We start from the raw sequence: 27522 nt of genomic DNA, 5'->3' as shown, positions 1-27522 counted from the left end.
CAAAATAGATGAACTTCAAAGAACTATCTGAAAATAGAATTTAAACTCAAACCTGCACAATAATGACCTAGAAGCCAGTTGAGAGAGACATTACACACAAACGTTTCTAAGATGAGAAAAGGGGAGGGGGATGGCTCTTGGCCCGCACCAGACTGAAAAATATTGTGTCTACCTGGACCACAGCACAGTGGCTCTGAACGGAAGTTTCGCTTCATTCCATTTTGCTGTTAGGCCACTGCCTACAAAAACCCTTCTCAGAACTTACTAGGAGGTTGTTTTTCAACGATGTTATTTTCTATATTACATTTGTCATCGGTATGAAGCTCCCAAAGAGGAATTCCCCTGGTCTTTGTTCCTCCTGAGAAACTGCTTTGTGCTTTTAGCCAGCGGACCCTATTATAAATCATGTAACTGATAGCATTTCCCACTGCATTGTCTGCTAGAGAGCTTAACGTCAAATTTTCATCCACTGCTAACAAATGCATGGGATTTTCATGGATGCATTTGAATTTGAAGCTTATTCCTGGCCTTGTTGAACTTTCTTTCCAACACTTATGCCTGTTTTTCGTTTATTTTTATCTTGTTACATCTTACATATCTTTGTAATCCACTTTGAATGTGTTCTGGATCAAAACAGACTCGAAAATGCTTAGATGGGTTTGCATGCTACAGTCTGTGCTCCAGTTCACGAAATTGCGTGATAAATATAATTACCACACCATTTGATATAAAGAACTTTATTTTGAAATAAGGAAATACAAATTCTTTGAAGTTACACATCAGTTCGTACAGAATCATCTCAGCCTTAATTTCTAAAATCAAGCTGACTTTTAAAAACCTTCTAGTAAAATGATTACAGTAAACTTGAAGTCAGGCTAGGATATATAAACTTTATGACAGTCATCATATTACTAGTTTCTATTTATCTTTTCAAATGTGTGTTTGCTCCCTGTTTCATTCTCAATACTAAGATGACAATTTCTCACAAAGATTTGTTCTCTTTCTATATTTAAAATTTTCCAAAAAAAGAATTTTTAGGGTATGTAAATTCAAAACAACTATTTTCAGGACCCAGTATGAAAACGTGTAAAACCAAATCAGAATTGTTTTTAAGTGGAGGTATATCTCCAAGTAAAACAAAGACAGGATAAAAGACAAACACAGTTTATGGGAATAGGTTTTAGAAAGATTTTTAGTTCAGTGAAGTATATTAGATGTTCTTAATAATACGTTTTTTTAAACGTGAACAAAAAATTTTTAGAAAGGAATTTGTAATACTGAAATCCATCTATAAATATTTGAACTATCAATAATCTGACTTTATGAACATGAGACAGGTGACTGAAGACATAAAATACTATTGGATGTATTTAACCAAGTGTTCCCGAAGCATTCTGGGGGTGAAAAATGACAGGCATGAGGCTGCGATACTGTCCCAGGAACTGGTGGGTGGCCAGCAGCTGGGTGTTTCACCACACGATTCCCAAAGGGCAGAGAGGCTCCTCCGGAAATAGTGGGGGGATTAGTTTTGACAATAATAAACTTTACATGAGGGACAGTGAGCATAATATGATCTAATCAGACTGAACCCTTGCCAAGAGCCTGAAATCAGAACCCCCACCAAGTGCAATTCAAGTGTCCTCATTTCCACACAGAGAGAACATTTCTAATAGTTTTATTTAAAGAAATAAAATCAATTGGTGAACTTCACAAGAAGTGTATATAATGCATGTCTTGTGTGAACCCCTCTTTGTTCATTTGGTAGCTTAGAGATATCTGTAAAGATCTGCCTCTTTACTTTTTAACTTCATCAACCCGCCTGGATGGAACATGAGGTCAACGATATACACCTCAGGGGGAGGGAAAGCCCCAATCAGTCCCTTACAAGATTCATTCATCAACTTAACTTCATTCCAAGCTCTGCCATACTCCCCACGAACCAGAGAGCAGCCGATGCCAATTTTATCAGCCAGCGCCTGTGGGAGAAAACACAAGATCAACCAAAAGTGAGGAGGGAGAGGGGCGGAGAAAAATCCTTAGCTGGAAGACCCACCTTGTTGAAGGTGAAATATACAACTCTTGCAAAGAAGTGCTAGAAAGGAGGCTGAAAAAAATGTGCAATATTGTGATAGGAGCCAATAAAATGTGCTAAGTTCCCTTGTTCCCCAAGATCCTGTAGACTCAAAATCTCTGTGTAGGTCCTGCTGGGAAGTGACATTTTTCAGGCAGTTACACCGCATTGTATCAGCACAAGATTGATAACGTCATTGGAGAAAAGCTATTCCGCGGGCTTTCAGCACTACTGCATCTATCAATCTTTCTATGCTTCTAGGCTGCTCTGTGGGTGTGATATGCAGTGGGATTGAATGGAGGGATCGAATTGGTGGGTACCTCTTTCTTGCCGATTTATTCTGTGTGATGGGGACCGGGCCATGAGCGGGCGGGTCGGTCCTTCTTGGGCTGCCTGCTGCCGCTTCTTCCGGAGTGGCTTATGTTCCTTGGAAGTGCTCTCTTCAATTTGTCCTGGTGTCGAAGCTATTTAAAAAGTACCTTGAAAATAATCTGGAACTTCTTAGCCTCAGTGTAGTGGATTAAGAATGTTGCTCAGACCGCCTGGATTTGAATTTTGGCTCAGCCACTGTCTAGTTGTTGTCACCGCAGGCAAATGACTCAGCCTTTCTGTGCTTCCATTTCTTCATCTGAGAAATGACGATAACAAGAGCAGAATCTCCTTCCTGGCAGGGTGGTTATGGAGAGGAAGGGAATGAATCCGCGCCATGTGCTGACAGCTAGGCATGCCGCACGGAGTAGGCACTCCACGAGCGTTCCCAGTAGAAGGCACGAATTGTGTTGTTTTCATAATTCATGTATGCATGAATGTGATTTATTGATTACTTGCTACATATTGACGGCGCCAGGTAGTCTTTCTTGAGTGGACCAAGATGATTAAGACATGCTTGTCACTTTGAGAGCCTTCCATCCTATCTAGTCTGAGCCTGCCTGGTAAACAGTCAACTCGAATACAGCAGTATCCACATGGATGGCATCCTGTGGTATTGTCATTTATAAGAAGAAATGCGTGTTTGGTCTTTGTCCCATTTCTGGCACGGAACTCCTAAACCCTTGGAATTTCCTAAGTGATGAGAACCATAAAAGTGTCTTTCCTCATGTTAATGAGGGGACTTCTGGACCGCACTTAAGGATGGGGGCTGTTTGGCAGGGGAACCAATCTTATGTTGAGGGTTACAACATTCAGTCCCGCTCCGACCTCTAGGGACGGGAAAGGGGCTGCAGGCTGAATCAGCCACCAGTGGCAATGATTTCATCTATCATGCCCGTGAAATGAAGCTTCCACGAAAACCCAAAAGGCTAGGGTTTGGAAAGCTTCCAGGTGGGGACCAAGTGGAGATTCAGGGAGAGTGGTGCGCCCAGCACCGGGCGAGGAAGCTCCAAGCCCTCTCCCCATACCTTTCTCTAAGCATTTCTTCCATCTGGCTGTTCCTGAGTTATATCCTTTTATAATAAACTGGTGATCTATTAAGTAAAAAGTTTCTGAGTTCTGTGAGCCCCTCTAGCAAATGAATCAACCCTGAGGAAGCTGTGTTCTTGGGAACCTCCAATCCAGAGCTGGCTGGTCAGAAGCACAGACAACAGCCGTGGGTTTGTGACTGGTTGGCTGAAGTGTGTGTGGTGAGGAGGGGGCAGCGTGGCAGGACTGAGCCCGTAACCTGTGGGATCTGACGCTGTCTCCAGGTGGGGGTGTCAGAATTGAGCTGCATTCACCTAGCTGATGTCTGAGGATTGCTTGGATGTATAAAACCTGCTCCCCGCCCCCCCCGGACCTGCCACCCCTTCCTCCATTGGAATTGGTTCTAGAATTTTCTTATACTCATTGTCTAGTGGGGTCAAAAATAAACATGTTTTCTGAAATAATATTTATTGCTCTCTTAACTCCATGTCAAGGCACTTTAAATCATCAAAATAATCCTGTGAAATAGATAACGATCGCATTCCCCATTTTATGGAGAGTAAAACTGAGGTCAGATCATTTTCCCGAGGAAGGTCACTGTAAGTGGTGACCTAACTTGGAAGCCAGGGGATCTGTCGCCAGAGTCTGAGTTCCTAACCTCAGGGTGTTACTGCCTCCCTCTGAGTTGAATGAGTTCCCAGCTGAAAGTCTCCATCGTCTTTGCGAAGTGGGAAACTGCTCAGAGGAAGAGGCAGAGATGAAAGTGTTACTAGAAAGAAGGGCAGATGTGGGGCAGAGCCGCTGAGGACAAAAGGAAAAGCCTGTGACCAGGAGCTGGAAATGAGTGGCCTGGGGAGGTACTGGCAAGGCAGTTGGGAGGACGGATGGTGTCGAGAAAGTGAGGGAAGTTAGTGAGCAAATTATAAGGCCTATGGATGATTCATCTAGGCTGCCAAGGGGGAAGAGTAAAGCCAAAAAGGAGGCAACAAACTGGAAGAAAATAGGAAGGATGAAAAGTATTCGTAAGAGGGAATGATTTAGGAGGGTGGAAGGATAAGAGATTTTATCAGTGGGCATTGGTGGTCAGGACGTCAGGGGAGGGCAAGACCCAGCTACTGAATTGTGTGATTCCGAACTGTAGTTCGGCATAATGCGATGGACTGAATGTTCGTGTCCCCCCCCGCAAATTCATATGCTGAAACCTTGATCCCCTGTAGGGTGGTATGGGGAGGTGGGTCCTTTAGGTAGTTAGGTTCAGAGGGGGTCAAGAACATGGAGTTCCCACTGCAGGATTAATGCCCTTGTAAAGGAGGAAGAGACCAGAGCCTCCTGTCTGTCTGGGATGTGAGGACACAGGCAGAAAGTGGCCACTGCAAACCAGGAAGAGGGTCCTCACCAGACGCTGACTCTGCCAGCACCTCGATCTTAGACTTCCCAGCCTCCAGTTGTGAGAAATAAATGTTTATTGTTTAAGGCCCCCAGTGTATGGTCTTTTGTGAGAGCAGCGCGAGCACGCCAATACAGTGCCTATCAGACACTTGGGAGCGGCCAGCTGGAGTGCAGACACACAGGTCAAGAATCAGGAGAGGTTTGTGGGACAGAGGAAAGAATCGGGGTGCCTTAGGCAGTTAGTTAGCATTTAAGGCCATGTGACAGGAGGACCTCACCGTATGACGTACAGAAAGTGAGAAAAGAGAAGCTGGGGCTGGAACCGTAAGGGACCCCCACATTGAAGAGGGATGGAGGAAAAGAGGTCACCAAAGGTGACTGAGATGAGGTGGAAAGAGAGGACAACAGTTACTAAAGAGTGGTGTCAAGGAACAAGAAGGGTCAGTGACAAATTCTTTGACATAATCAAGTAAGACAGACGATAGATTCCCGTGGTCCTTCCTGAGAGGGAGCCCAGGCCAGGCTGCAGTGGGCTGAGGAGAAAAACGAGGTGTGGCAAGGAGGGACAAGGTGCTGAGATGACTCTGAATTCTGACCCGGAGTGAGAATTATCTACAGACAGAAGCAACGTGGTGGGTTTGACTCAGGTAGACATGGGTTTGGGTTCCAGCGGGGCCTCTGGTTGACCTTGGGTAAGTTCCCTCTTTGAGTTCAGTTTTCTTGCCTTTCAAACAAAGGTAGTAATTTCAACCTTTGGCATTTTTGAGACTCTACACAATTGCATTTGTCAAGTGGTGGACACGTAGCTCAAAATGACGGTGGTCGCGCTAATAATAAGAGCTGTAGGAGTCGGTGTAGCTATGATGAGAAAAGATTTCTATTTCCTCTTTAAATAGTATAGACTTAAGATTTTAAAGGAAAAACAAGAGAGAAAGAGATTTAAGACGAGAAAGTTTGATAAAGCAAGAAATCCAAGAAAATAGGGGAAGATTGGCATTTGGATTAGAGACAATTAGCTTAGAACTGGAAGCAAGATACACATGGGTGTAAAGAGGTTTGGAGGTATTTGGGAGGGGGTAGGAATCTTGCACATTCAGTCTACAGTTCAGAAACTGTTTCTGCAGGTCCTATTATAATCCAGACACTTGACACAATGGAGAAAAATTTTGACTCTGATCCTTCTTTAGTGTTGCCTTCTCAGTGAATAATGTCATCATTACCAGTTGCCCCACCCAGGACCTGAAAATCACCCTGTTCTTCTCCTGCAATCCCTCATACCACACCCAGGCAGACACCAGCTGTTTTCAGCCGTATCTCTTAAATCTCCCTGTAAATTCACACCTTCTTTCACATCCTCACGGCTATGGCTTTAGTAAAGGTCACCAGTGTTTCTTGCTCCAGGGACCTTCCAACTGGTCTTCCTGTCTCCAGTCCTGCCCCTGCTCTAATTCATTCCCCGTTCTGTTGCCTCAGTGGTCTTTCAAAATCATGTTACTGCTTTCCCCTTAACTTTCAGTAGTTGCTCACAGATTTTAGGGTCAAGAGCAAACTCACATGGTGTTTTATGATCTGGCCCATGAGCCTCATCCAAGCCCTCATCGCTCCTTCATCCAGACAAACTACTCTACACTCCTCAGATGGACTAGGGGCTCTCATTCTGTTATTTTGTATAAAAGGTTTGCTTTGTTTAGAATGCTCTTGTCGGGGTGCCTAGGTGGCTCAGTCATTAAGCGTCTGCCTTCGGCTCAGGTCATGATCCCAGGGTCCTGGGATCGAGCCCCGCATCAGGCTCCCTGCTAAGCAGGAAGCCTGCTGCTCCCTCTCCCACTCCCCCTGCTGGTGTTCCCTCTCTCGCTGTGTCTCTCTCTGTCCAATAAATAAATAAACTCTTTTAAAAAAATAGAATGCTCTTGTCTTCCTTATCTGCTGAAATCCTACATAGGCTCTAATACTCAGGCTGCATATCACTTCCTCCCCTGAAACTTTTCCTGACATCTCCTTAGAACCCACAAGTCGGGCTTAGGTACCGGGTGTAGGGGCTGTCACTTTAGTATCTCTACATTAGAGATACTTAGAAGAGCCCATGGCCTATAGCAGATGTATGATAAATGTTGAATGAATATGCTTTCGATAGTCTGGCAAATACACATGTACATATATACCTCAAATAGAAGTAACTCTAAATGATGGGATTAATATCAACCAGTTAAATGTTAGCCAATGGCTCACACCATTATGAGAACGACAAACATTTTTACCTACTGGCAAATGAGGCAAAACATCTTAAGTACCTTGAAAAGCAAAGCTCGATGGTAGAAGATTCCTTTTTTGATCAGTCCAATCGGTACAACATTGGATTTAAGTTGAAATTTTAGTTCACTTATATGAAGTTCCCAGCTGAAATCAGGTAGTTTCTCTTTTGAAACTTTACCGCCCATTTTTTCTGCCACATACCTGTGTCAATTACATTAAAATCAAATCAATCAAATTTAATAACTCATTCTGGATGCTTTGAGGGTAACTGTATGTATAATAGTATGTGTAAAAACTGTATTTCCTCCGAGTTTTATTTTTTGCTTTACTTTTTAAACTTACTATAAGCATGTTAACATTATGTCTACTGTCTTCAAACTATCATGTATAAACCGAAGTTCTAACAGTTTCATTCAACACAAAGGAAGAAATGAATGCTAATTTTCCCAATATTTATAACAAGATACAAATCAGTATCAGACTAAATTTGTATTAATGCAGTTTTAAAGTTCTATCTTGCTGTTGAAAAATATTTCAAACGTTTCAATCCGAAATCCAAGGCATTGTACTAACGTACAGTCCTTCTTTTATGGAATTTGAACTCAGAGATAATACAAACACATAGGAATTTTCCCACTGGATTCCCAAATATTTTCAATTTTTATAAGTTTTTTCCTTTTAATCGTCTTATCTTTTTGATTGAGAGGCATTTATGTAACACTTAAGTGAGAGGCGAGAGGAAGGGGGCAAAAGGAAAACTAAGTAAGTTGGGTGGTATACTATGCCTGGGGGTTTCCTCCTCATTTGAGGCTCTCCCTGAAGAAGTCGGTAAACACACCAGCAAAAATCCTCTGTTCATCGATGAAGGCTACCAGATATTGGAGTCAAGGCAGAATCGCAAATTTTAAGAAAGAATTTCCTCTTGCTGTATGTAGGATCAAGCAAAGAACAACAGTGGCGAAAAACAGAGAAAGGGGCGGGGAGAGAGCTGTCACAAGGACCCCACCAGGCGTCCTGTAATGAATGCTGGGCACCAAAGGCACTGGGACGAATTCCGGGATCTTGCCTCGAAAGGGGCTCAGGTTAAAAAAACAATAATTTGGGAATGATGAAAAGTATTTCTGATAGGAACAAAGCATGAGGACGTTTGACAAATGCTACAATGAGCTAAATCAGAGTTCTGCTCGAGTCATCACTTCTCAAGGGCATCAGGAAAACTTCGGTCGCCAAAAATACTCTCTTCCAGTTCCGGCTGACAAGAAGTCAATGATCTGGCGGCTCTGTTTCTTGCGGTTGTCACATCCAGGTCTGATGAGAGCAATGCACTTCTACTTGGAGTAGATACAAGCTCCCGCCGAGACTACAGCTGTTGCAGGATCCAGTAGCTCACTTACTGCTTGTCGGTGCCAGTGACGGAGGCCACCCTCCACTTCCTGAGGTTCCTCATCCCTTACAGCTACCAAGTCATGAAGCTCTCAGATTTCTCTTAGTGGACTCACATTAAATGCTCTAATTAAGAAGGCAACGTCGCTGGCGTACGCAGAGCGTCGAGCCTGCCCCAACAGCCATCCCTAAGAACGCGCATACCCTCGCTCAAGAGCCACGCGAAACGTAAGATATCAGACATCTGACCTAAAAGGCAGTGATGGTTATTTGTATTAGAAAATACTTTGTGGGGGTGGGGAACTGGGTGATGGGCATTAAGGCAGGCACGTGATGGAATGAGCACTGGGTGTTACAGAAGACTGATGAATCACTGAACTCTACCCTGAAACTAGTAATACACTATATGTTAATTCATTGAATTTAAATTAAAAAAAATAGTAAGAAGAAAATAATTTGTGAGTTTACAGAGAATTCACAATACGATTCCTTTAAATTGTGGCACCCAAAGGAGTAATTTCATTTTTTCTTTCTTTCTTTTTTTATTTTTGGAGTCATTTAATTTTCAAACTTTTGATTCATTCCTAACTTCTTCAGGATCACATTGAACGATGCCTTTAATGGTTTAGCTGGAGAAAATGACAAAAGCATTTTTCTTTAAGCAATTTCTAGCTCCTAGCTCGGATTCTTGGTGGAAATAGGAGCTAAAATAGAAATTGGGCATTTTTTTTCAATTTATTGTGTTTCTGCTTCAGGGTCAGAAGTGGGGGGGCCAGTAATTATGGTGTCATTAGCTGGAAATGGGCTAAAAAATGCAAACCACTAAAATCAAAAACTTTGCTTCAGAAACTTAAAATGCCTACGTATATAGAGACCACTTACTTTGCAAGAGCCTCGATCTGCTCCTTAATATTGGTTATGGGAAATATTGACTTGGTCACTTCATACACATAAACACAGAAGTCCGGGTCGGAGGGAGGGTACCATTCTTTATCGAGGCTCCCTTCCCCGGTCAGTTTTGGGGCTACCACAAACTCTTCTTCCTCCTTCACTTTCTCCTCTTCTTTTTTCCCTCGGCCTTTCCTTTGAGAGGAAACGGCAACAATCAAAGTCACAAAATAAATAGGCACTAAGCGCGCTCTGAGTTCATCTGAAGAGCACCCCAGAAATAGAGTATTTTATACCTTAACGACCGTATCATATGCAGTTTTCAAATTTTTGATGACAACGATGGAGTTTTATAGTCTCTATATTATGTCAGAGAAATTAACTTTCAAGATAACACTACATGATTGATACACATTATGAAAATCATACACTGGTCTTGCGTACAATTGCCTAGCCAGATGTCTGGTGCATAGTAGGTATGTAACAAACGTTTATTGAATTGGGAAAAAAATAGGTTGTCTCCTCAGGGAGTCTAAACCAGTCTTACATCATCTCTTGCTTTGGTTGAGATCTTCTGCAAGAAGAGTTTGAATCACTGTTCTTACGAAAAATGACCCAAAACATGGAAAAAAAACAAAGCAAAATAAGGCTAACATGGAATTTCCATGTCATGCAGGGGTGAAGACTAACCTAAAGTTTATCTAGGGAAATGTGCTTAATTCTGTACTTAGGGAAACTGGAATGTACTTCGTAAAGTGTAAAGATGCTGTTTAATTAAAATGTTCTATAAATTAATAGTTTCAACGTTAGAGAATGTGTTAGCTCACATGTAAGTGTTTGTTTAGTAGAGATGCAAATTATTTCTGTCGATGGAGAAGATATTGCCAGAGGTTATAGTTTATTGTCCTGTAGGATGTTAACCAGTTTTCTTTTTTTATGTAACTCAGTGATCTTTTTCTAACATTCCTTAATTAAATTGGATATAAATACCTAGCTCCTCAAATGTCCTTTGGGCCAATATTAACATCTTACTGGTTCCCTCTTTAATTTATGAGTTGAACAAAAGCAATGACATGTGTTCTCATTCCAGGTAACATGGAGTAGGCACATTTAACCCTGTTTCTCCTACTGAACACAGTCCCTCAAACCTGGACAGGATTCAACAGCTACTTGAAGACTCTGAAAAGCAAATGGTAGCAGGAAGATCCCAGAAGATCTTTTGAATGATTACTGAACAGATGGCGAGTTTATCTTTTTCTTTTCCTCCAGTATTCTCCAAGCCAAACTGACATAGCTCAAAATCTGGAAGCGGGCATCAGCACAGAGAGAGCTCAAGGGGAAGCCCTCTTGAGAAACAGGAAAGACAGAGCGGAGGAAAGCTGTGTTTTGTTGTTTTCTTTTCTTCCCTCCATTCTCTTGTGCCGCAGCCTCTAAGGAGTCCTGTGACAGTGGCAGCAGTGGTGACATCAGCATCTCATAAGAACCTAAAATAACTTTATATTCACTCAGTCCTTACGTTGTTTGGCTGGAGCTATAGAGGCAGTAGGGGCAAGAGTATAGCAGGGCAGGGTAAATAAAGTTTCCTGGCTTGAGGACCAGAAAAGAAACCCCCAAGGAAACAAAGACAAGGGAGATCATGAAGAAGGAAAAGCTCAGAAAAAAAATTAAGGTATTTATGAATTCTTAGGCTTACCCCCAAGCTGTGAACACATGATTCTGACCCTAAACAGTACATCGCAGATTTTGAGGATGGAACAATGGGACTGACCACCACCCAAATCCTAAACTGGACACTAGTTAGCACACAGTCAGGACTGCTCCAAACAGCACTGCAAAGCCTTTGGAGACTGGACTGACAGTGGAATGACAACCGCAGAACACTGGCTGAAACTTGTTGAAGATTGAAAGCAGCTGGATCTGCGCCCCCGACTGTCTCAGTCAGAAAATCATGTGACTCTTGATATTGGGGAAGGAGTTCGAGCCCCACGTTGGGTGTAGAGATTACTTAAATAAATACAACTTAAAAAAAAGAAGAAGAAATCAACTGGGTCAACTGCTGGCTAAAACAGACACAAAAAAGGACATTCTTCTTAGAATGCATATAAGACACATTCACCAATATCTTGATTACTGCAGCTTTATCATAAATCATTAAATCAGAGAGATTCTTCCAACTTCATTCTTTTTTTTTCAAAATTATTTTATATACCCTTCCATAAAAGTTTTAGAATTAGCATGTCTATATCTACAAAAATTCCTGCTGGAATTTTAATAGAATTATACCAAATCTATTGATCAGTTTGGGAAAAAACTGACATTTTTACTATGTTGAGTTTTCCAATACATGAACATGGTATAGCTCTTCACTCAGTGATTCTTTGATTTCCTTTGTGCTTGATGGTTCTCAATATATGTTTTGTTCACTTTATTTCATATTTCATATTTAAAGCTATTAAAAATGGTATTTGACAAATTTTTGGTTTTCAAATTTTTATTGACAGTATATAGAAAAATGATTGATTTTTGTGTGTTGACCTGATATCCTGATCTGTTGCTAAACTCACCTATTAGTCCTATGAGGTTTTTTAAAAAATAGATTCCTTAAGGATTTTCTATTTAGACTATCTTGTTGTCTGCAAATAGGAACTGTTTTTTTCCCCTCACTTTCCAATCTTTATACTTTTAAAAATTGCCTTATTGGAATGTGTAGGCCTTCCAATACAATGTTGAATAGGAGTGATAAGAATAGTTATCCTTGTTTTGTTCATGATCTTTTCAGAACAGCATCCAGTCTTTCACCGTTAAGTATGCTATAATCAGTAGTCCCCCCCGCCCCCATGGATGCCTTTCAAGAGGTCAAGAAAGTTCCCTTATATTCCTATTTCACTGATAGTTGTATTTTTTTTTATCATAATGTTGAATTTTGTCAAATGATATTTCTCCATCAATTAATATGATCATGTGGTTTTTTTTCTTTATACTGTCACTATGGTGGATTACATTGATTGATTTTCAAATATTGAACCAGCCTTACATTCCTGGGATAAACTCCTCTTAGATGAATTATTCTTTTTATGTATCACTGGATTTGATTTGTTAATATTTCATAGAGGACTTGTACATCTGTATTCATGATGGATACTGAGCTGTAATGTTCTTTTTATATAACCACCTTGTCTGATACTGGCATTAGAATAATGCTGGTATCATAGATTGGGAAATATTCTCCCTTATTTCCTGAAAAAAAGACTGCTCAGAGTTGGTATTACTTCTTGACACATTTAACAGAATTCACTAATGAAACCATTGGGGTCAGGAGATTCTTTTTAGGAAGGGTTTTATGAATTCAATTTCTTTCATAGTTCTGGACTATTTAGGTCATCTATTTCATCCTTGGTGAGTTTTGATAGTTTGCAGTTGTTTTTTTTTTTTTTAAGATTTTATTTATTTATTTGACAGAGAGACAGCCAGCCACCAGAGAGGGAACACAAGCAGGGGAGTGGGAGAGGAGGAAGGCAGGCTCCCAGCGAAGGAGCCTGATGTGGGGCTCGATCCCATAATGCCGGGATCACGCCCTGAGCCGAAGGCAGACACTTAACGACTGCGCTAACCAGGCGCCCTGATAGTTTGCGATTTTGGTGAATTTGTTCATTTCATCTAAGTGGCTGAATTAAAGTGCTCATAGCATTATCCTTCAATATGTGTAAGGTTTGTGATGATAATTCACTCTTTCATTGCTAATTTCAAATGAAATTTCTCTCTTTACCTTTATTCATTTTTGTTTCGATCAAGTATGATTTGTAAAACTCACGAGGAAATAGAAAGCCTATTGTATGTACCCATATTTCGATTCTTGTTGCTATTCCTTCTTTCTTCCTTGATGCTTCCAGATTCTTTCATCATTTTCTTTTTGTCTGAAGAACTTCTATTAACTAGTAAGTGTGTAAAGGTAGAACTGCTGGCAATAAATTCTTTGTTCTCCTTCACTTGGGAATGTGTTTGCATCCAGCTCTTCATTGCTAAAGGATAGTTTCCCCAGAGAGAGAACACATGGTTGATTCCTTTAGCAGCTGAGAAATGTTATGCCACTTCCCTCTTGCCTGAGAGAAATGTACCATCATTCAAACTGGAGTTTCCTTATAGGAAACTGGACCTTGCACCTTTATGAGTTCTGGGTCCCATGACTCAGGTGGGCTTCCTTGGGTGGAGCTATCTCCCACAAGAAAATTAGATCCTATGCTATGCTAGCAGAAAGAGAGGGAGGACAAGGAAACTTCTGTATGACTTCTATAGCCCTTGCTTAAGTGCGTTTTTTCCCTGCAGCTCTTGTATTATATCTTTTGCTATGATAAATCTTGCCCATAATTATATATATGTTTATATAAACATATATATAAATTTATAAATTTATATATAAATATGTATTATATTTATATATAAATTTATATAAAATCATATAAAAATATACATGTCTTCCCTCTGCCAGCCAAGAAAATGGGGCTAGGTCAGGTGAATTTCCTAAATTATGTCTTTGCAACTAGTGAGCAGTCTGTTCCACTAGCAGTAAATTAGGGGCAGGAATTATCTTTAAGTATTTCTTGAAATACAGGATGAAAGGGGGGATCAGCTAAAGGCCATGTGAGTTTTCTCTTTAATTTATTTTGAAGGAAAAAATACAAAAATAATCTTATTAAATGCTTTTGGAGAATTGCACAAAACTCTATAATCATAACAAATACTGAAAGTTTTATATTTTCTTTTTAAAAAATTTATTATTTATTTGAAAGCGAGAAGCAGACTCCCTGCTAAGCAGAGGCCTGACACAGGGCTTGATCCCAGGACCCTGGGTTTGTGACCCAAGCCTAAGGCAGATGCTTAACCGACTGAGTCACCCAGGCACACCAAGTTTTATATTTTCTGATTCAATATCCTATTTACTATAGCTAAGTAAATGAGAGAGTCTAATCATGTATTAAATGCACTAACCATATATTATGGTAAAATCTCTAAGCAAAAATTAGAATTTTCCACCTCTACCATCTAAACACCTTTCTTTCTTTCTTTCTTTCTTTCTTTCTTTCTTTCTTTCTTTCTTTCTTTCTTTCTTTCTTCTTTCTTTCTTCTTTCTTTCTCTTTCCTTCCTTCCTTCTCTTTTTCTTTCTTTCTTTCCTCTTTCCTCTTTCTTTCTTCCTTCCTTCCTTCCTTCCTTGTAAATGAAACATCTTCACACCCATAGTAAGATTTCTTTCTTGTAAATGAAACACCTTCACACCCATAGTAAGATTTTAGTAAGCTGGGAGTTACCACTGGAAAGGTCAGTTAGAATGGCAGGAAGCATAATCAGGTTTACCTGTTTCTAAAGTTACAGGGTAGTTTTATAATGTTGGACAGTTTGACTCAGAGCCACCTATCAAAGAAAGCAGGTGTATTTCTCACTGAGTGTGCTTCCGGGAGAAAGAAGAATCGTTGGCACATAGAAGATGGTAGCCAGCACACAGGGCTTAGTGCATCATGGAGGGCAATCTTATTGAGTGATTAAAAAGGGATAACTTACTGGAGCACCTGAACTGTAGTTTCCCACTGCTGTATGCAGAAGTATTTCATTTGGCCTTCCTTGCCATGAAGTCTGCCCAGTTGTGTTAATAAGGGCTTTAATACTTAAGGGAATTTCATTTCTAAGTAAATGTGGAAACAAGTGCTCAGAAATTACAAAATTAGCTCTTGTAAAATTAATCCTCAGAAAGAACATTAATTTGTGATTAAAGATTGCAGAACTTTTAAATCCAAACAATCCAAAACAATAAGGAATCCAAAGCAATAAGGATATTTTTTATATTCATAGGTGGATGAGAAGGAAAGTAGCTAAGTAGAGAGAGAGAGATTTTTCTGGCTTCAGATTTTCAAAAGTCAATCACTTGCTCCTTTTTGACACCAACTATTTGAACAAATAAATTAGAAGGCAAGGCTGCTGGGAGCAATATAAGTCATGAATCTGGCCCACATGGGGTTTCAATTTAGGTGGGAAGATTTTGGTATATGAAAAATAATCACCATGCCTGGTAGCATTCGATAAATTCCACATGAGTGATAAAAATAAGAAACTCAAGACATTCCAGAAATCTATCCCAACTGGCGGTCCTGTTCCACCCATTCTATTCCAAAAGAATGAGAAGAGAGGATCGTACAAAGTGGACACACAATGTATTCTGGGCTTAGAAGGATGCATGTGTGCATGCGTGAGTGTGTGTGTGTGTGTGTGTGTGTGTGTGTGTTTGTAGTTTATTTTGTTATTTGTCAATGTCCCAGTAGGATGTATGCTCTTTGAAAACAGAGGTTTTGTCCATTGCTATATCTCTAACACTGGAACAACTCCTGGCACCTAGAACAGTAAGGATTTGCTGAATGAATGAATGATTTCAAGGAAAGAAGGTGAGAAGGTATTTAAATGTGAATAAGATGTTAAGTGTGATTAAGAGACAATATCCATTTCTGAAAGACTTTTGCAGTCAGTCAAGATTTGGGGGGAAGGGAAAAAATGGCTAAGCTAAGATTTATAAAGGGGTTGAGGGAAATTATTTTAAAAGTAAAAATGTTTTAGGAAGTCATTATGATGAAGATCAAGACTGAACAGGAGAAATGTTTAAGTACATGTTGTAAATTTTGAAAAGACACCAGAGATGAACAGACTGGAAGGAAACAAAATAGAGACAGAAAAGCAATAAACTTTTAAGTGTGTATAATAAACTCAGGCGCAGTCAACTTAAATATTTATGAAAATTGGTCTGAATACAAAAATACAGTACAGATAGAACTTACAATACATTTACAAATACATATAGTAAATGTTTGTTGTAAGGGGAATGGTCTTTATAAAGAAAAGCTTCAGAGGGCATATTAGATTTTTTTGGCTTCAGTGAAGCCTAGGAAAGTATCAAGATGGCGGCTGTATACAGAGGAAACTAATCATCTCTCCCATGAGTGTATTCCCACAAAGGAGAGTACAACTGAAACCTTCACACAAAAAAATAATCTGATTGCTGGTCACCGAGTGAGAGCCTGTGGCTTCAGGATTTTAATTTATGTAGCATATGGTGATGATATTCATGAGGAGAAAGAAAATCATTCTTTCCTTGTCCATATTAGGCCACCCCACACACAGAATTGATTTGCTTGCTTCCCATCCCATCTCTCCTCCTCTTTTCAAGAATTTAGCCACTTTGTGGTCCAAGATGGTTCATCATTCTTTGTATCTCTCAATAACTTTTTGTTAACATTAAACATTCTCTATGACATTCTCAGATGAATAGAGTTAAAAATGNCTCATTCTTTGTCAGTATCTCTCAATAACTTTTTGTTAACATTAAACATTCTCTATGACATTCTCAGATGAATAGAGTTAAAAATGTTTTACTCTATCTCCAGAGATCCGAAGGACTAATAGTCACAAGACAAGAAGGGTTTACCGAAAGACAGACAACAGGGCAACAAGTTTATGACCTATCCATTGCCACCAGTGGACCCGGAATAGGAGGGGAGAAGGACCAGACATACACTGATTACTTAAGTATGCCAGGCAATGGTTTGGGCCCTGGATAAGCATCATTTTACTTACTCTCACAGCACCTCTACGAGGCAGGAATTGTTTCTGTTTTAGAGATAAGAAAACCAAGGACAGATTTTGTCTGAACACAAAATGTGTGTTCTCCTTCATACTAACAATCTGTTTGAATGTTGGGAGTACATCAGGGTTTATCTTCAAGTGGGAAGAAGAGGCAGGGACAAGGAGGAGACTGGAAATGGTGTGAGAAGAAAGAATTATCTTCATTTGTTTATACTCATTCTCCTGGGGTATGTTGGGAGGGGATCAAACCTCTATTTCTTTCAACAACCAGCATTCAATATTTGAAATTATTTGTGAATATTTAATCTATAAATGTTTCTTTACTGTTCCTGATGTTCCTGATATTATTCCAGGCTCTACAACTATAAAAATGAAAAGGGCCTGGTCCCAGGTCTCAAGTAGTCCATTGCTTAGAAAGAAAGACAAATAAATCAACACCAAGTAGTTCAGGTTATATGTAAGATTACCTGAATTCGTGAAGGAGTGAACACGAAGAGAATACCTAACCCGGGGTGACCAGGGAAGGCCTCACAGAAACAAAATACGTAAGGAGAATGAAGAAGAGTAGGAATTTGCCAGGCATACAAGACATGTGAGACTCTTACAGCAGGATGCCATGGTTGCTGTTTGGACTTCATCGGGAGGATGACAGGGAATCATTGCTTTAGGCAGAGTAATATCATCAGCCTTTCATTTTGGGAAGGTAACTCAGGGGGCAGCATGGAGGATGGGTTTGTGGGGGCCTATATAAAACGCAGAAGAATCTTATAATAAGGAGGTTAGTGTCTTGAGATGTAATACAAAGGCCTGAACTGGGGAGGTAAAGGTGAAAATGGAGGGAAACCATGACCTAAGAGACACTGAAGACATCTAGTGCATGGGACTGAGACTCATTCAGTGTAGGGTGGAAAGGAGAAGGACTTTAAGATGATTCCTAGGCTTGAACAAGTGCACGGGAAGGTGGTAACATTCAAGAGCCGAGGGCAGAGAGGAGGAGGTTTGGGAGTTGGGGGATCAATGAGTTTCATTTGGAACACATTGTTTACGGGCGATAGGGGAGAGAAGGCTGGACTCAGGAGAGGGGTATATAAGTATCAGCAGTAGCTAAAACCATGGAGAGTGAGAAAGGGAGTAAATGAAGAATCCTGGAGCATATCAATGTGTAAGGTAGTTGTGATGGGTAGATGAGGATATAGCAAAAAGGGCCAGAGAAGAGGGGGACTTGTCCATAGGACAAGAAGGTGTGGATCAAATGAGATAAAGATGTGAGTGCTTCCAAGTAGTACAGAAAAGTCAAACTATCAAATATTGTAATTAAAAACCCATGGCTATCTGAAGAGCAGCACTTTGAAAAATTTACTTAAATTCTAGTTATTTGACATACAGTTCAACATTGGTTTCAGGAGTAGAGTTCAGTGGGTCATCATTATAACACCCAGTACTCATCATAACAAGTGCCCTCCTTAATCCCCATCACCCATCTAGCCCATCCCCCTCCCACCTCCCTCCATCAACCCTCATTTTGTTCTCTTTAGTTAAGATCTTGTCCCTCATGATTTGTTTCCTCCTCTCTCTTTTTCCTCCTTCCTGAATATCAGCATTTTGATATTTACAAGTACACAAAATAACTTTCAACCCAGTAGGACTGCCCATTCTCCCCCAAAAGATTTAGGATTAAGAGCCAGACTAAGCTATAAGAAAACTAAGATGATATGATAGTAGAATCACCAAAGATTAAAGCTGATGTGGTATCAGAGGCCCAGAGGGAAAAATACACATGGTCACCCATCAGACAAGTGGCCTACCCTTCCCTTATCAAGGGGGCAGGAGGCGGATTCTTCCCCGGGGCCATGGCTGGGTAGACCAAAGGGAGACACCTGCCTCAAAGCCAGCCAATACTTTGGCCTCTGAAGATAAGATGGTTTCTGTCACAAATAAGAACTTGATAGTTGTTGGGCTTTAGAACCGAATGTTTGCTTGGCATTAGAGCCAGATCTGTCCCACGGCAAACTGAAGTCACATATAAGGTACGGTTATGGGTGAAGCAGTAACCAAAAGGAAGTCAAGGAGAATAACAAAGCATCTGTAAATAAGATACCCACATGCAGAGGGAGAAAAAGAGAGGGAGAGAGACAGAGACCCTACAATTCTTGACTTCATCCCAGCTCCTGTCCTTTAGGGTCTGGCTGCATTTCCCGCATCGGCACCTGGAGACTCCTCTATATCCCTACAAGGGTGGAGTGGATTTGGGCTCCTTGCACCTGTTCCGTACAGCGGTACTAACATTTGTTGAGCGTCTGCTTTGTGCCAGGCACTGCTCTATGCACTTTCCACGTGCTAATCTACTTAATCCTCGCAACACCCTATATCATGTCCATTTTACTGATGAAGGGACACAAGCAACGAGATGGTAACCAACGTGTTCAAGACACACAGCTTGTAAGGGTGGACCTTGTCAAAAATACCCTTTCCTGCAAATGTTCAGATTTCTATTCTCTTGAATAAACACGAATGCCTCTGTATACCCACCAAGCCCTGGGCTAAATACTAGGGATGGAAAGAAAAATTACTCAAATCAAAACATGTTCTTGTCCTCAAGGAGCTCTCCAGGCAGTCGAAGTAAAACGCAGGGAAGCCAAAGGAGGAAAGGAAAGACAGGAAGAGAAGATGGGGGGAAATGGGGCAGGATAGGGTAGGGAGGGAAGGGGAGGGGAGGGGTAGGGTAAAAGGGAAGGGAGGGGAGGGAAGAGCAAAAAGTATCAGTCCTGGAACAATAGGAGCAGATAAGAAGCAGAGACGAGAATAGGGAGCAAAGGGGACTGACAATAGAGAATGAAGTTAGAAATAGAAAAGAAACAGCTCTGAGGTCTGAGGAGAGCAAACCACTCTCTGGTCCTCGGGAGACCATAGAGGGCAGTCTCCGTTTCGAAAGCGGATGCTCGAAATGTGTGCCAAGCAGCCTCCAATACCACAGAGGTTCTGAAGGGCTTAAGTCAACAATAATTAAAGGGTCATGGAGTGTGGCAAGAGGACCAAGTGGGTTTTTGAGGAATCCAGGAAAGTGCTCATTAGAGAAATAATAGTTTTAAAAATATGTAAACATATAGAAAGCATGTTTAAAACATGCCAGGCCTAAAAAGCATGAAACCACATTCTAATTGTTCCATCAAGTAAGAACTGGGTCCCATTTCCCTTTCCTCCATCTTGCTGCCTCCTGAAGGGTCAGAGGTTTCTCTGGAGGAGCAGGACGGGGGCGCTGGGGGAGGCACAAGGCAGAGGGAGAGGGACAGCGCTCCAGCGTGTGGGGCTCACCACCCGCAAAGGAGCCGCTGGGGGAGGGCAGAGGGGTCATTTTACATTGATCATGACATAGGGTTGGACTTTTAAATGACTGGCCAGAGACTGTTGTTGCTGTTTTTGAGTTCAAGTGTCTGTAGGACTGTACAGTTGATCAAAGTGACCTGAGTTCTCACCCAGAGGCAGGAGAAGAAATTCCTCTGGTTAAGTTTTCAAGAGATTGTAAGAGACAAAAATGAAGTGACTTTTTAATTACATTGCATGAGCCTGGCCTCATATGACATCCTGATTCTGTAAGAAAAGCTTCCTATTTAAAGGCCATCCCTTCCATTCGCCAACTTCAGTGGGGAATCAAAACCTCACGTGATGATCGTAGGAACAGAATACAGTCCCACATGTCCTACCTTGATCCCTTCTCTTTAGTGGCGCTTTTGCTGACAGCTGTATTTCGCCCGGAAGTAGGTTCTGATTTGTCTTCGGTGGGAGATCCAAATCCAGTACTAAAATGAAAACTTTTTTTTCTTAGAACAAGGAAAAACTCATCATCGATTTCAATCATATAAAAAATAATACAGTACGTTTACAAGGCATTTCGTCATTCGGAAGGCACGTCTCTTTGCCATGACATGCCTGGGCTCCTTTCCCCGTCATGAAGCCGGCACCAGGCATGACTCTAGCTACAGATAATAAGCCAACTCACAGCTCCTAAGTCCTGTGCTCCAGGGCTCCCTGGAGGTTTGCAGCACATAGCACGGAGAGCCTCCTTTTCCCAGAGATCTTTTTCATAGCAATTTAAAAACGCAATTATGAAATTATAGTACTAGGAGAATGAAAAGAGTTAAGTTGCCAAAATCTAAATTTGTTCTTACTCCCAAATTGAGGGGAGAATTATTGGAATACAGACAAAATACCATTTTCTTACTTTGTCTTTTCTCTGCTTGCTCTTCTTAAAGAAGATGAGGAAGAAATACTCCGTCCATAACCAATATCTGATGACTTATCTTCCATAGATGGAGGTGGAGAACTAAAATTTTACATATTTGAAATGATACACAAGTTAAAATACTTTGTCAATATTGGATTGGTCCTGCAAAACAGATTTTTTTTTAGAAAATCGTAATTGGAGCTGACTTTTAACAGTGACCTAATGAAAGCATAAAGGAGAATATTGTTCATGAACTGGAACTGAAAATATTTTTATAAAATAAATTATGACAGATACATAGATATACGTGACCATCTTNGTGACCTAATGAAAGCATAAAGGAGAATATTGTTCATGAACTGGAACTGAAAATATTTTTATAAAATAAATTATGACAGATACATAGATATACGTGACCATCTTAAGGAAGCATTTTGAAGCTTTAATTTTTAGCTTTACTGTTTACTTCTTATTTTATATTTAAAAAACAAAAACAGAACAAAACCTTTGGTTTTGTTAGAGTCCTGCATACAGTTGTGGAGCCCAGTGAACATAATTCGTTTTGGTTTGCTCCTATCTACTTACACTTTCTTCAATTACTTCATGTTACCAGCACTGACTACAGAAATACATCTGGAATTGAGAGGTAAAAGGGAGTCAGAGGGAAACCCACGTTGGTGGTGATTCCATGGTCTTTACTATGTCAGGCCATGAGTTTACAGACCAGTGTTCGTTTTCAGGGTGATGCCAAATACAGGGGGCAAAAAGATACCGTCCTGGGAATCATATATTCACATGATGATGGACAGACAACTTAAAGTATTATGTGCTTCCCCGCATCCCTCCTCCCCCAAGAGACTCACACGTCAGATTTACTGTTAACTAAGAGTACAGCACGGAGATCACTTGGTTCTTGTAAGCAGAGATCCTTCAACGGCATAAGTTTGGTGCCGGGATTTATCTGTAGATAATCGAAGAACTGAAAAGTAGTATCTGCATGGGTTCTATTGTTTTAAATGTATACTGTGTTATAGTGTTTTAAATGTATACTGTGTTATAGTGTTTTAAATGTATACTGTGTTATAGTGTTTTAAATGTATACTGTGTTATAGTGTTTTTAAATGTATACTGTGTTATAGTGTTTTAAATGTATACTGTGTTATAGTGTTTTAAATGTATACTGTGTTATAGTGTTTTAAATGTATACTGAAAGAGGAACTTGAACTTGTGGGCATCTTGCCTCCAGTTCCCCACAATCTGTATTGCTTTATACTCTCAGCTGTTTCACACCATCATTGTCAGTTTGGCCCCCGAAAGTAGTTGAGTTAGCAATTTGTACATAAGGGAGTTTGCAATGTATGCAATGTATATATAAGGGCGTTTGCGATGTATACATAAGGGAGAATTTGTTGTCTGTAAGAGTAACAAATCACTAAACAGATTACTAAAAATGTTGTGAGGATATGTAAAAATAGGCTAGTCAAGGTCCTATATGAGCAATTTTACCAGCCTGCTGAGGGGGGTTAGACCACACCACCTTCTGGGGTCTTTTCCCAATCATATTATAGTTAGATCCCTCTCTTGTGCAAGGTACTTTTCAGGATCCTTTAAAAATCAGACAGATCATGTCATTTTTCTGCCCACAACGCTGCCAAGTTTTCCTACTTCATTCAGAATAAAGGCCAAAATCCTTCTGATGGTCTTCAAGACTTACACAATCTGATTTAGTCCCTACAAGTCTGCCCCTTGGTTCACTCAGCGGCGGCTACACTGACCTTGCCGTTTCTTTCTTTCTTTCTTTCTTTTTTTTTTTTTAAAGATTTTATTTATTTATTTGACAGAGAGAGACAGCCAGTGAGAGAGGGAACACAAGCAGGGGGAGTGGGAGAGGGAGAAGCAGGCTCCCAGCAGAGGAGCCTGACATGGGGCTCGATTCCAGAACTCCGGGATCATGCCCTGAGCTGAAGGCAGAGGCTTAATGACTGCACCACCCAGGCGCCCCTGACCTTGCCGTTTCTTAACTATGTCAAGCATGTTCCTCTACCTAAAAAACTCTTCACCCAGCCATTCCCATGGCTAAATCCCTCAACCTTCTGGTTTTTGCTCAGATATTCCTCTGTGAGGCTTCCCTGACCACAACGTCTAAAATTACGGTGAACATCAACGCCAGGACCCACCCAACATCATAGAGCCCCCTTATCTTGCCTCTGCTTTACTTCCCCCCCCCACAAAGCTTTGATCATTTTGATCACGTGCTATAAATTATTTATCTATTTGTCATCTTTACTGTTTATTGTCTGTTTTCTCTCACTGGTGTCATGAAAGTAGAAATCTATGTATTCTGACATCTTCCAACCTACGATATTGGAAACTTAATATTTACTGAACAAAGGAATCAGAGAATTCTCCTTTGTAAAGAATATTGTTTCATTAAATTTTTTTAAAACTGTATTAACAAATACATTTTGTCACAGTTTTATCTGATCCATGGCTAGCATTGTTCTGATAAGTGTTCTTTGCTGGTTTTTCTGCTCTTCTCCTCATTTTTCTCAGAGCATCTTTGTACTAATAATGTGCTGGTTCTTTTTGAACTACACATCACTGAATGAGATGGGCTTTCTCGGAGCAGTGATTCTCAGTGGTGTGTGTGTGTGTGTGTGTGTGTGCGTGTATGTGTTATGACAGGTATGTCAAGGGCAGAAGCCGGGGATAGCAGAAGGAAGAGCAGGGGTCAAGTTTTAGGCTAGCCATTTCTCATTGTTCAGAATGTCTCACGATGCCTGGGTGGCTCAGTTGGTTAAGTGTCTGCCTTTGGCTCAGGTCATGATCTCAGGGTCCTGGGATCGAGTCCCACATCGGGCTCCTTGCTCAGCAGAAAGCCTGCTTCTCCTTCTGCCTGCCCTTCCCTCTGCTTGTGCTTTCTCTCTCTTTCTCTCTCACTCTCTCTCGTTCTCTCTGACAATAAAATCTTTAAAAAACATGTCTCTAGGGGCGTCTCCGTCAGTAGAACATGTGACTCTTAATCTAGGGGTGGTGAGTTCGAGCTCCACATAGTAGAAATTACTTAAAAAATAAAATAATTTAAAAATGTCTCCAATTCTGTTACCATGATAGTGTTTCCTGCAAATACAGTTCAGCTATGTGATTCTTTCACGGCCCTGTCTCCTCTGCCTTTTTGAACCAAACTGATCTAAACTGGCTTCTGCTGCCAGCCTTGCTCATCCCAGGTCCTTGGGTCCCGCACTTGCCTGGCGAACAGAGCGTTTGGCTTTGCACTTCTGAGCTCTTCCCTCACCTGAGGCAGTGATGCTTTCTGAGACATGCCCTCACTAGCTGCCTTGTGCCTCTCTGGGCTTATTTTTCCCCCTCTTCATTCCTCCTCCTGCACCCCTTCTGCCTGATCTCAGGGATTTTCAGTAACTCCTACATTTTTAAAAAATGAAGTGTATGGATCATTTGTTTCCTAGTTTTGCCTAAAGTGGCATTTGCAGATTAAAAATTTTTCCCCCTGTTCTCCTTATTGCTCTTGGTTTCCAGAAGAAAGGAAAATGCTGGTTTAAGCAGCAATGCCAAGAAGTCCTTAAGATTCTAATTCTTAGCTTCCCGTTTCTCTTGACATTAACCCTGAATTACACTGTATACTGCTTTTAAAATCATAGTCAGAAATACAGCTTAAATAACGGTCTTCTATATTACATTTTAAAACTTGGTATTACCATTTGGTTAATTTCAACTAGATTATAACTAATAAAATGAAACACTTATATTTCTATCCTTATCACTAACACCGAGCCCTAGAAATCACAGAACAGAAAATGCTCCTTCCTTTATATCTTCTCTGAAACTTGAGAGTAGCTTCACCAAGCTGATTCTACTGTAAGAAATCAGATTCCAGTTAAAACTGTATACAAATGCAAAATCTTACAGCCAAAGTTAAGAATAAAGCTCTGATTCCCAAGTTTCTGCCTATAAAAATGCACGTTGTGTGAGGTGGTTGTGAAATTGCAATGTAATGGCATCATGACTAAAGAAGAAATGATCGTACGCACTAAAAATACAAATTAGCGCTGTCACTTACCCGACCGTAATCATAGAATCCGTCACTAATTATGTTACTTGATGACAAATAGCCAGTCAGGCTGTATTTCAGAGACACGTAGTGGTTGAGCAATTTGTGATAAGCTGCCTCACTGAATTTATTTTTTCGACTTACTGATAGATTAACTTCTTCAAGAATATCTAAAGCCCTGTCAATAAGAGAAAAAATCATTATTTGCTTTAAACCAGCAATCCCACATTAAGTTCTCATTTATATACCCAGCCAAGACCCCGAATGAAGAATTGAGATGGAAAGGTGAAAGACATCTCACCCTTTTAGATAAAGTAATACAGACAGAATTATGAAGACGAATCAGTCCTTTTTGAGAATATATGTGCCATGTCGTGACTCATATTCAAACAGCTGAAAAGCACACTTTGAGGGAGTAAAAAGTTCTTCATGAGTGTGGGGCTCCACCTTTTTCAGCTGACCAGACAATATACACGAACACAGACATGGTTAGAAATAGGGTAAGCTCATCAGTGGAACGTTAAAACCCTGTTTGCAGGTATGCTAAGGCAATGGCTTCGTCTGCTGGGGCGGAAGGGGCTGCTTTGGTGAGGTTGCTTCAATGCCTAGTTCTTTTTTTATTTTTTTTTTTAAGATTTTTTTTTTTTTAATTTGACAGAGATAGAGACAGCCAGAGAGAGAAGGAACACAAGCAAGGGGAGTGGGAGAGGAAGAAGCAGGCTCACAGCGGAGGAGCCACGTGGGGCTCGATCCCATAACGCCGGGATCACGCCCTGAGCCGAAGGCAGACGCGTAACCGCTGTGCCACCCAGGCGCCCCTCAATGCCTAGTTCTGACAGAGAGGTTTGGGCGAAGGCAGGAGAAAGAGGAGGTGCAATCATGGCTCACCCATTTTATTTTCGCTTCGAAAGTGGAGAGACAGAGTTGCTGTTTAGCGATAGCAGAGGGAAGGGAAAGAGAGGCATCGATCGGGGTGAAAAGGTGGACAGGGAGACGGTGAAGGTGGTTTTGTGAGGGTGCTGGGGAGATGTCCAGGTGGGGGGAACGGAGAGGGACCCCCTCCTGCCAGGCTGTCCCTTCCGAGGACAGGCCCGCTGTGCCAGTCACAGCTCCCGAGGGGCTGGGCAGCCTGCGAGCGGGAGTGTGGACTCTGCCTGACCTTCCTTGGGCCCGAAGAGTGTGCTCCTTTATCTTCTGCTCTCTGTCTGAGCCAGAAACTCGAGGCAGCTCCACTCACCCAAGCCTGCATAATTCCACAGCCATCAGCTCATCGCTGGCGCAGACCATCACAGCCCAGCTGGCGTGCCTTCTCACTTCGTCGTTCTTGGAGCGCAGGAGCTCTACCAGCGGCTCCAGGCCACCTGAATTTCTTAACTGAACGTGGAAACCAAAAGTTTATGCATTGGGAATACAGAATATAAACACTGATATTTTTTTTAAAAAAATCTCATTTGATTGTTGAACGATTTTAGCTATGTAAGAACCTTTGAGGATATTTAGAAATATTACATCCAGGGGAAACAATCTATTGCAAAACCTTATAGACAGGAGCCCAGATTTCTGTTCAAGGTCAAGAGGAGGCCACCGTCAAATAACCGAGGGAGGTCACTGTGATTTTGCATGGGAGGGAGACTGAGAGCCTGTCCTCTTGCTTCCCTATGTTCGTCCATCCTGCTCGTCAACACTGTTCATTTGGCCCTGTGACAGACACAATGATGGTCCCCCAAAGGTGTCCTTTTCCCTGGAAGGGATTTTGCAGATGTGACAAGTTGACAATTTTGACATGAGGAGATTGTCCTGGATAATCAGGTGGGCCCAATTTAATTATAAGTGTCCTTACAAGATGGAGATAAGGGTGCCTGGAGCCGAGGAAGGAGCCGCGTAGAAGTTGAGATTGGAGTAGTACCCTTTTAAGATGGAGGAAGGGGCCACAGCCCAGGGATAGAGGTGGATGGTAAAAACCAGAAAGGGCAGATTTTCCCTCAAAGTCTCCCAAAGGAACCATAGCTCTGCCAACACCCTGATTTTAACAGAGAAGACCTGTTTTCAGACTTCTGACCTCCTAAACCATACGATAATAGATTTCTATTACTTTAAGCCTCTTGTGTCATTTGTTACAAGCAGTAATAGGGAACTGATCCGGTCCCCAAGGCTGGGCAGGAGGAATTGATACAGTGACATGCTACCCATGTCATTGGACACTGCCACCAAATCATCAGTGTGGCCAA

The 27522-nt window shown here is 41.2% G+C and overlaps 1 protein-coding gene across 1 annotated transcript in view; it reads right to left on the bottom strand.

Annotated features, from left to right (window-relative positions):
- Window positions 1–792: 792 nt before the first annotated feature.
- ARMC3 (armadillo repeat containing 3) overlaps window positions 793–27522 on the bottom strand; it is a 91928-nt gene continuing 65198 nt past the window's right edge. Inside the window, exons 12-19 of the mRNA XM_011227013.3 lie at window positions 26532–26668; window positions 25304–25472; window positions 22089–22186; window positions 21223–21324; window positions 20705–20800; window positions 9377–9577; window positions 7150–7312; window positions 793–1976 (exon numbers count right to left, since the gene is read on the bottom strand). Of these exons, the coding sequence (XP_011225315.2) occupies window positions 1767–1976; window positions 7150–7312; window positions 9377–9577; window positions 20705–20800; window positions 21223–21324; window positions 22089–22186; window positions 25304–25472; window positions 26532–26668 (1176 nt within the window). The 3' untranslated portion in view covers window positions 793–1766. The remainder of the gene's footprint in view (window positions 1977–7149; window positions 7313–9376; window positions 9578–20704; window positions 20801–21222; window positions 21325–22088; window positions 22187–25303; window positions 25473–26531; window positions 26669–27522) is intronic.

The sequence above is a fragment of the Ailuropoda melanoleuca genome, chromosome 15 (assembly GCF_002007445.2).
Source record: "Ailuropoda melanoleuca isolate Jingjing chromosome 15, ASM200744v2, whole genome shotgun sequence".
Classification (NCBI taxonomy): domain Eukaryota; kingdom Metazoa; phylum Chordata; class Mammalia; order Carnivora; family Ursidae; genus Ailuropoda; species Ailuropoda melanoleuca.
Note: the sequence above shows the minus strand (reverse complement) of the source record. Positions and strands in the feature narration are given on the sequence as shown.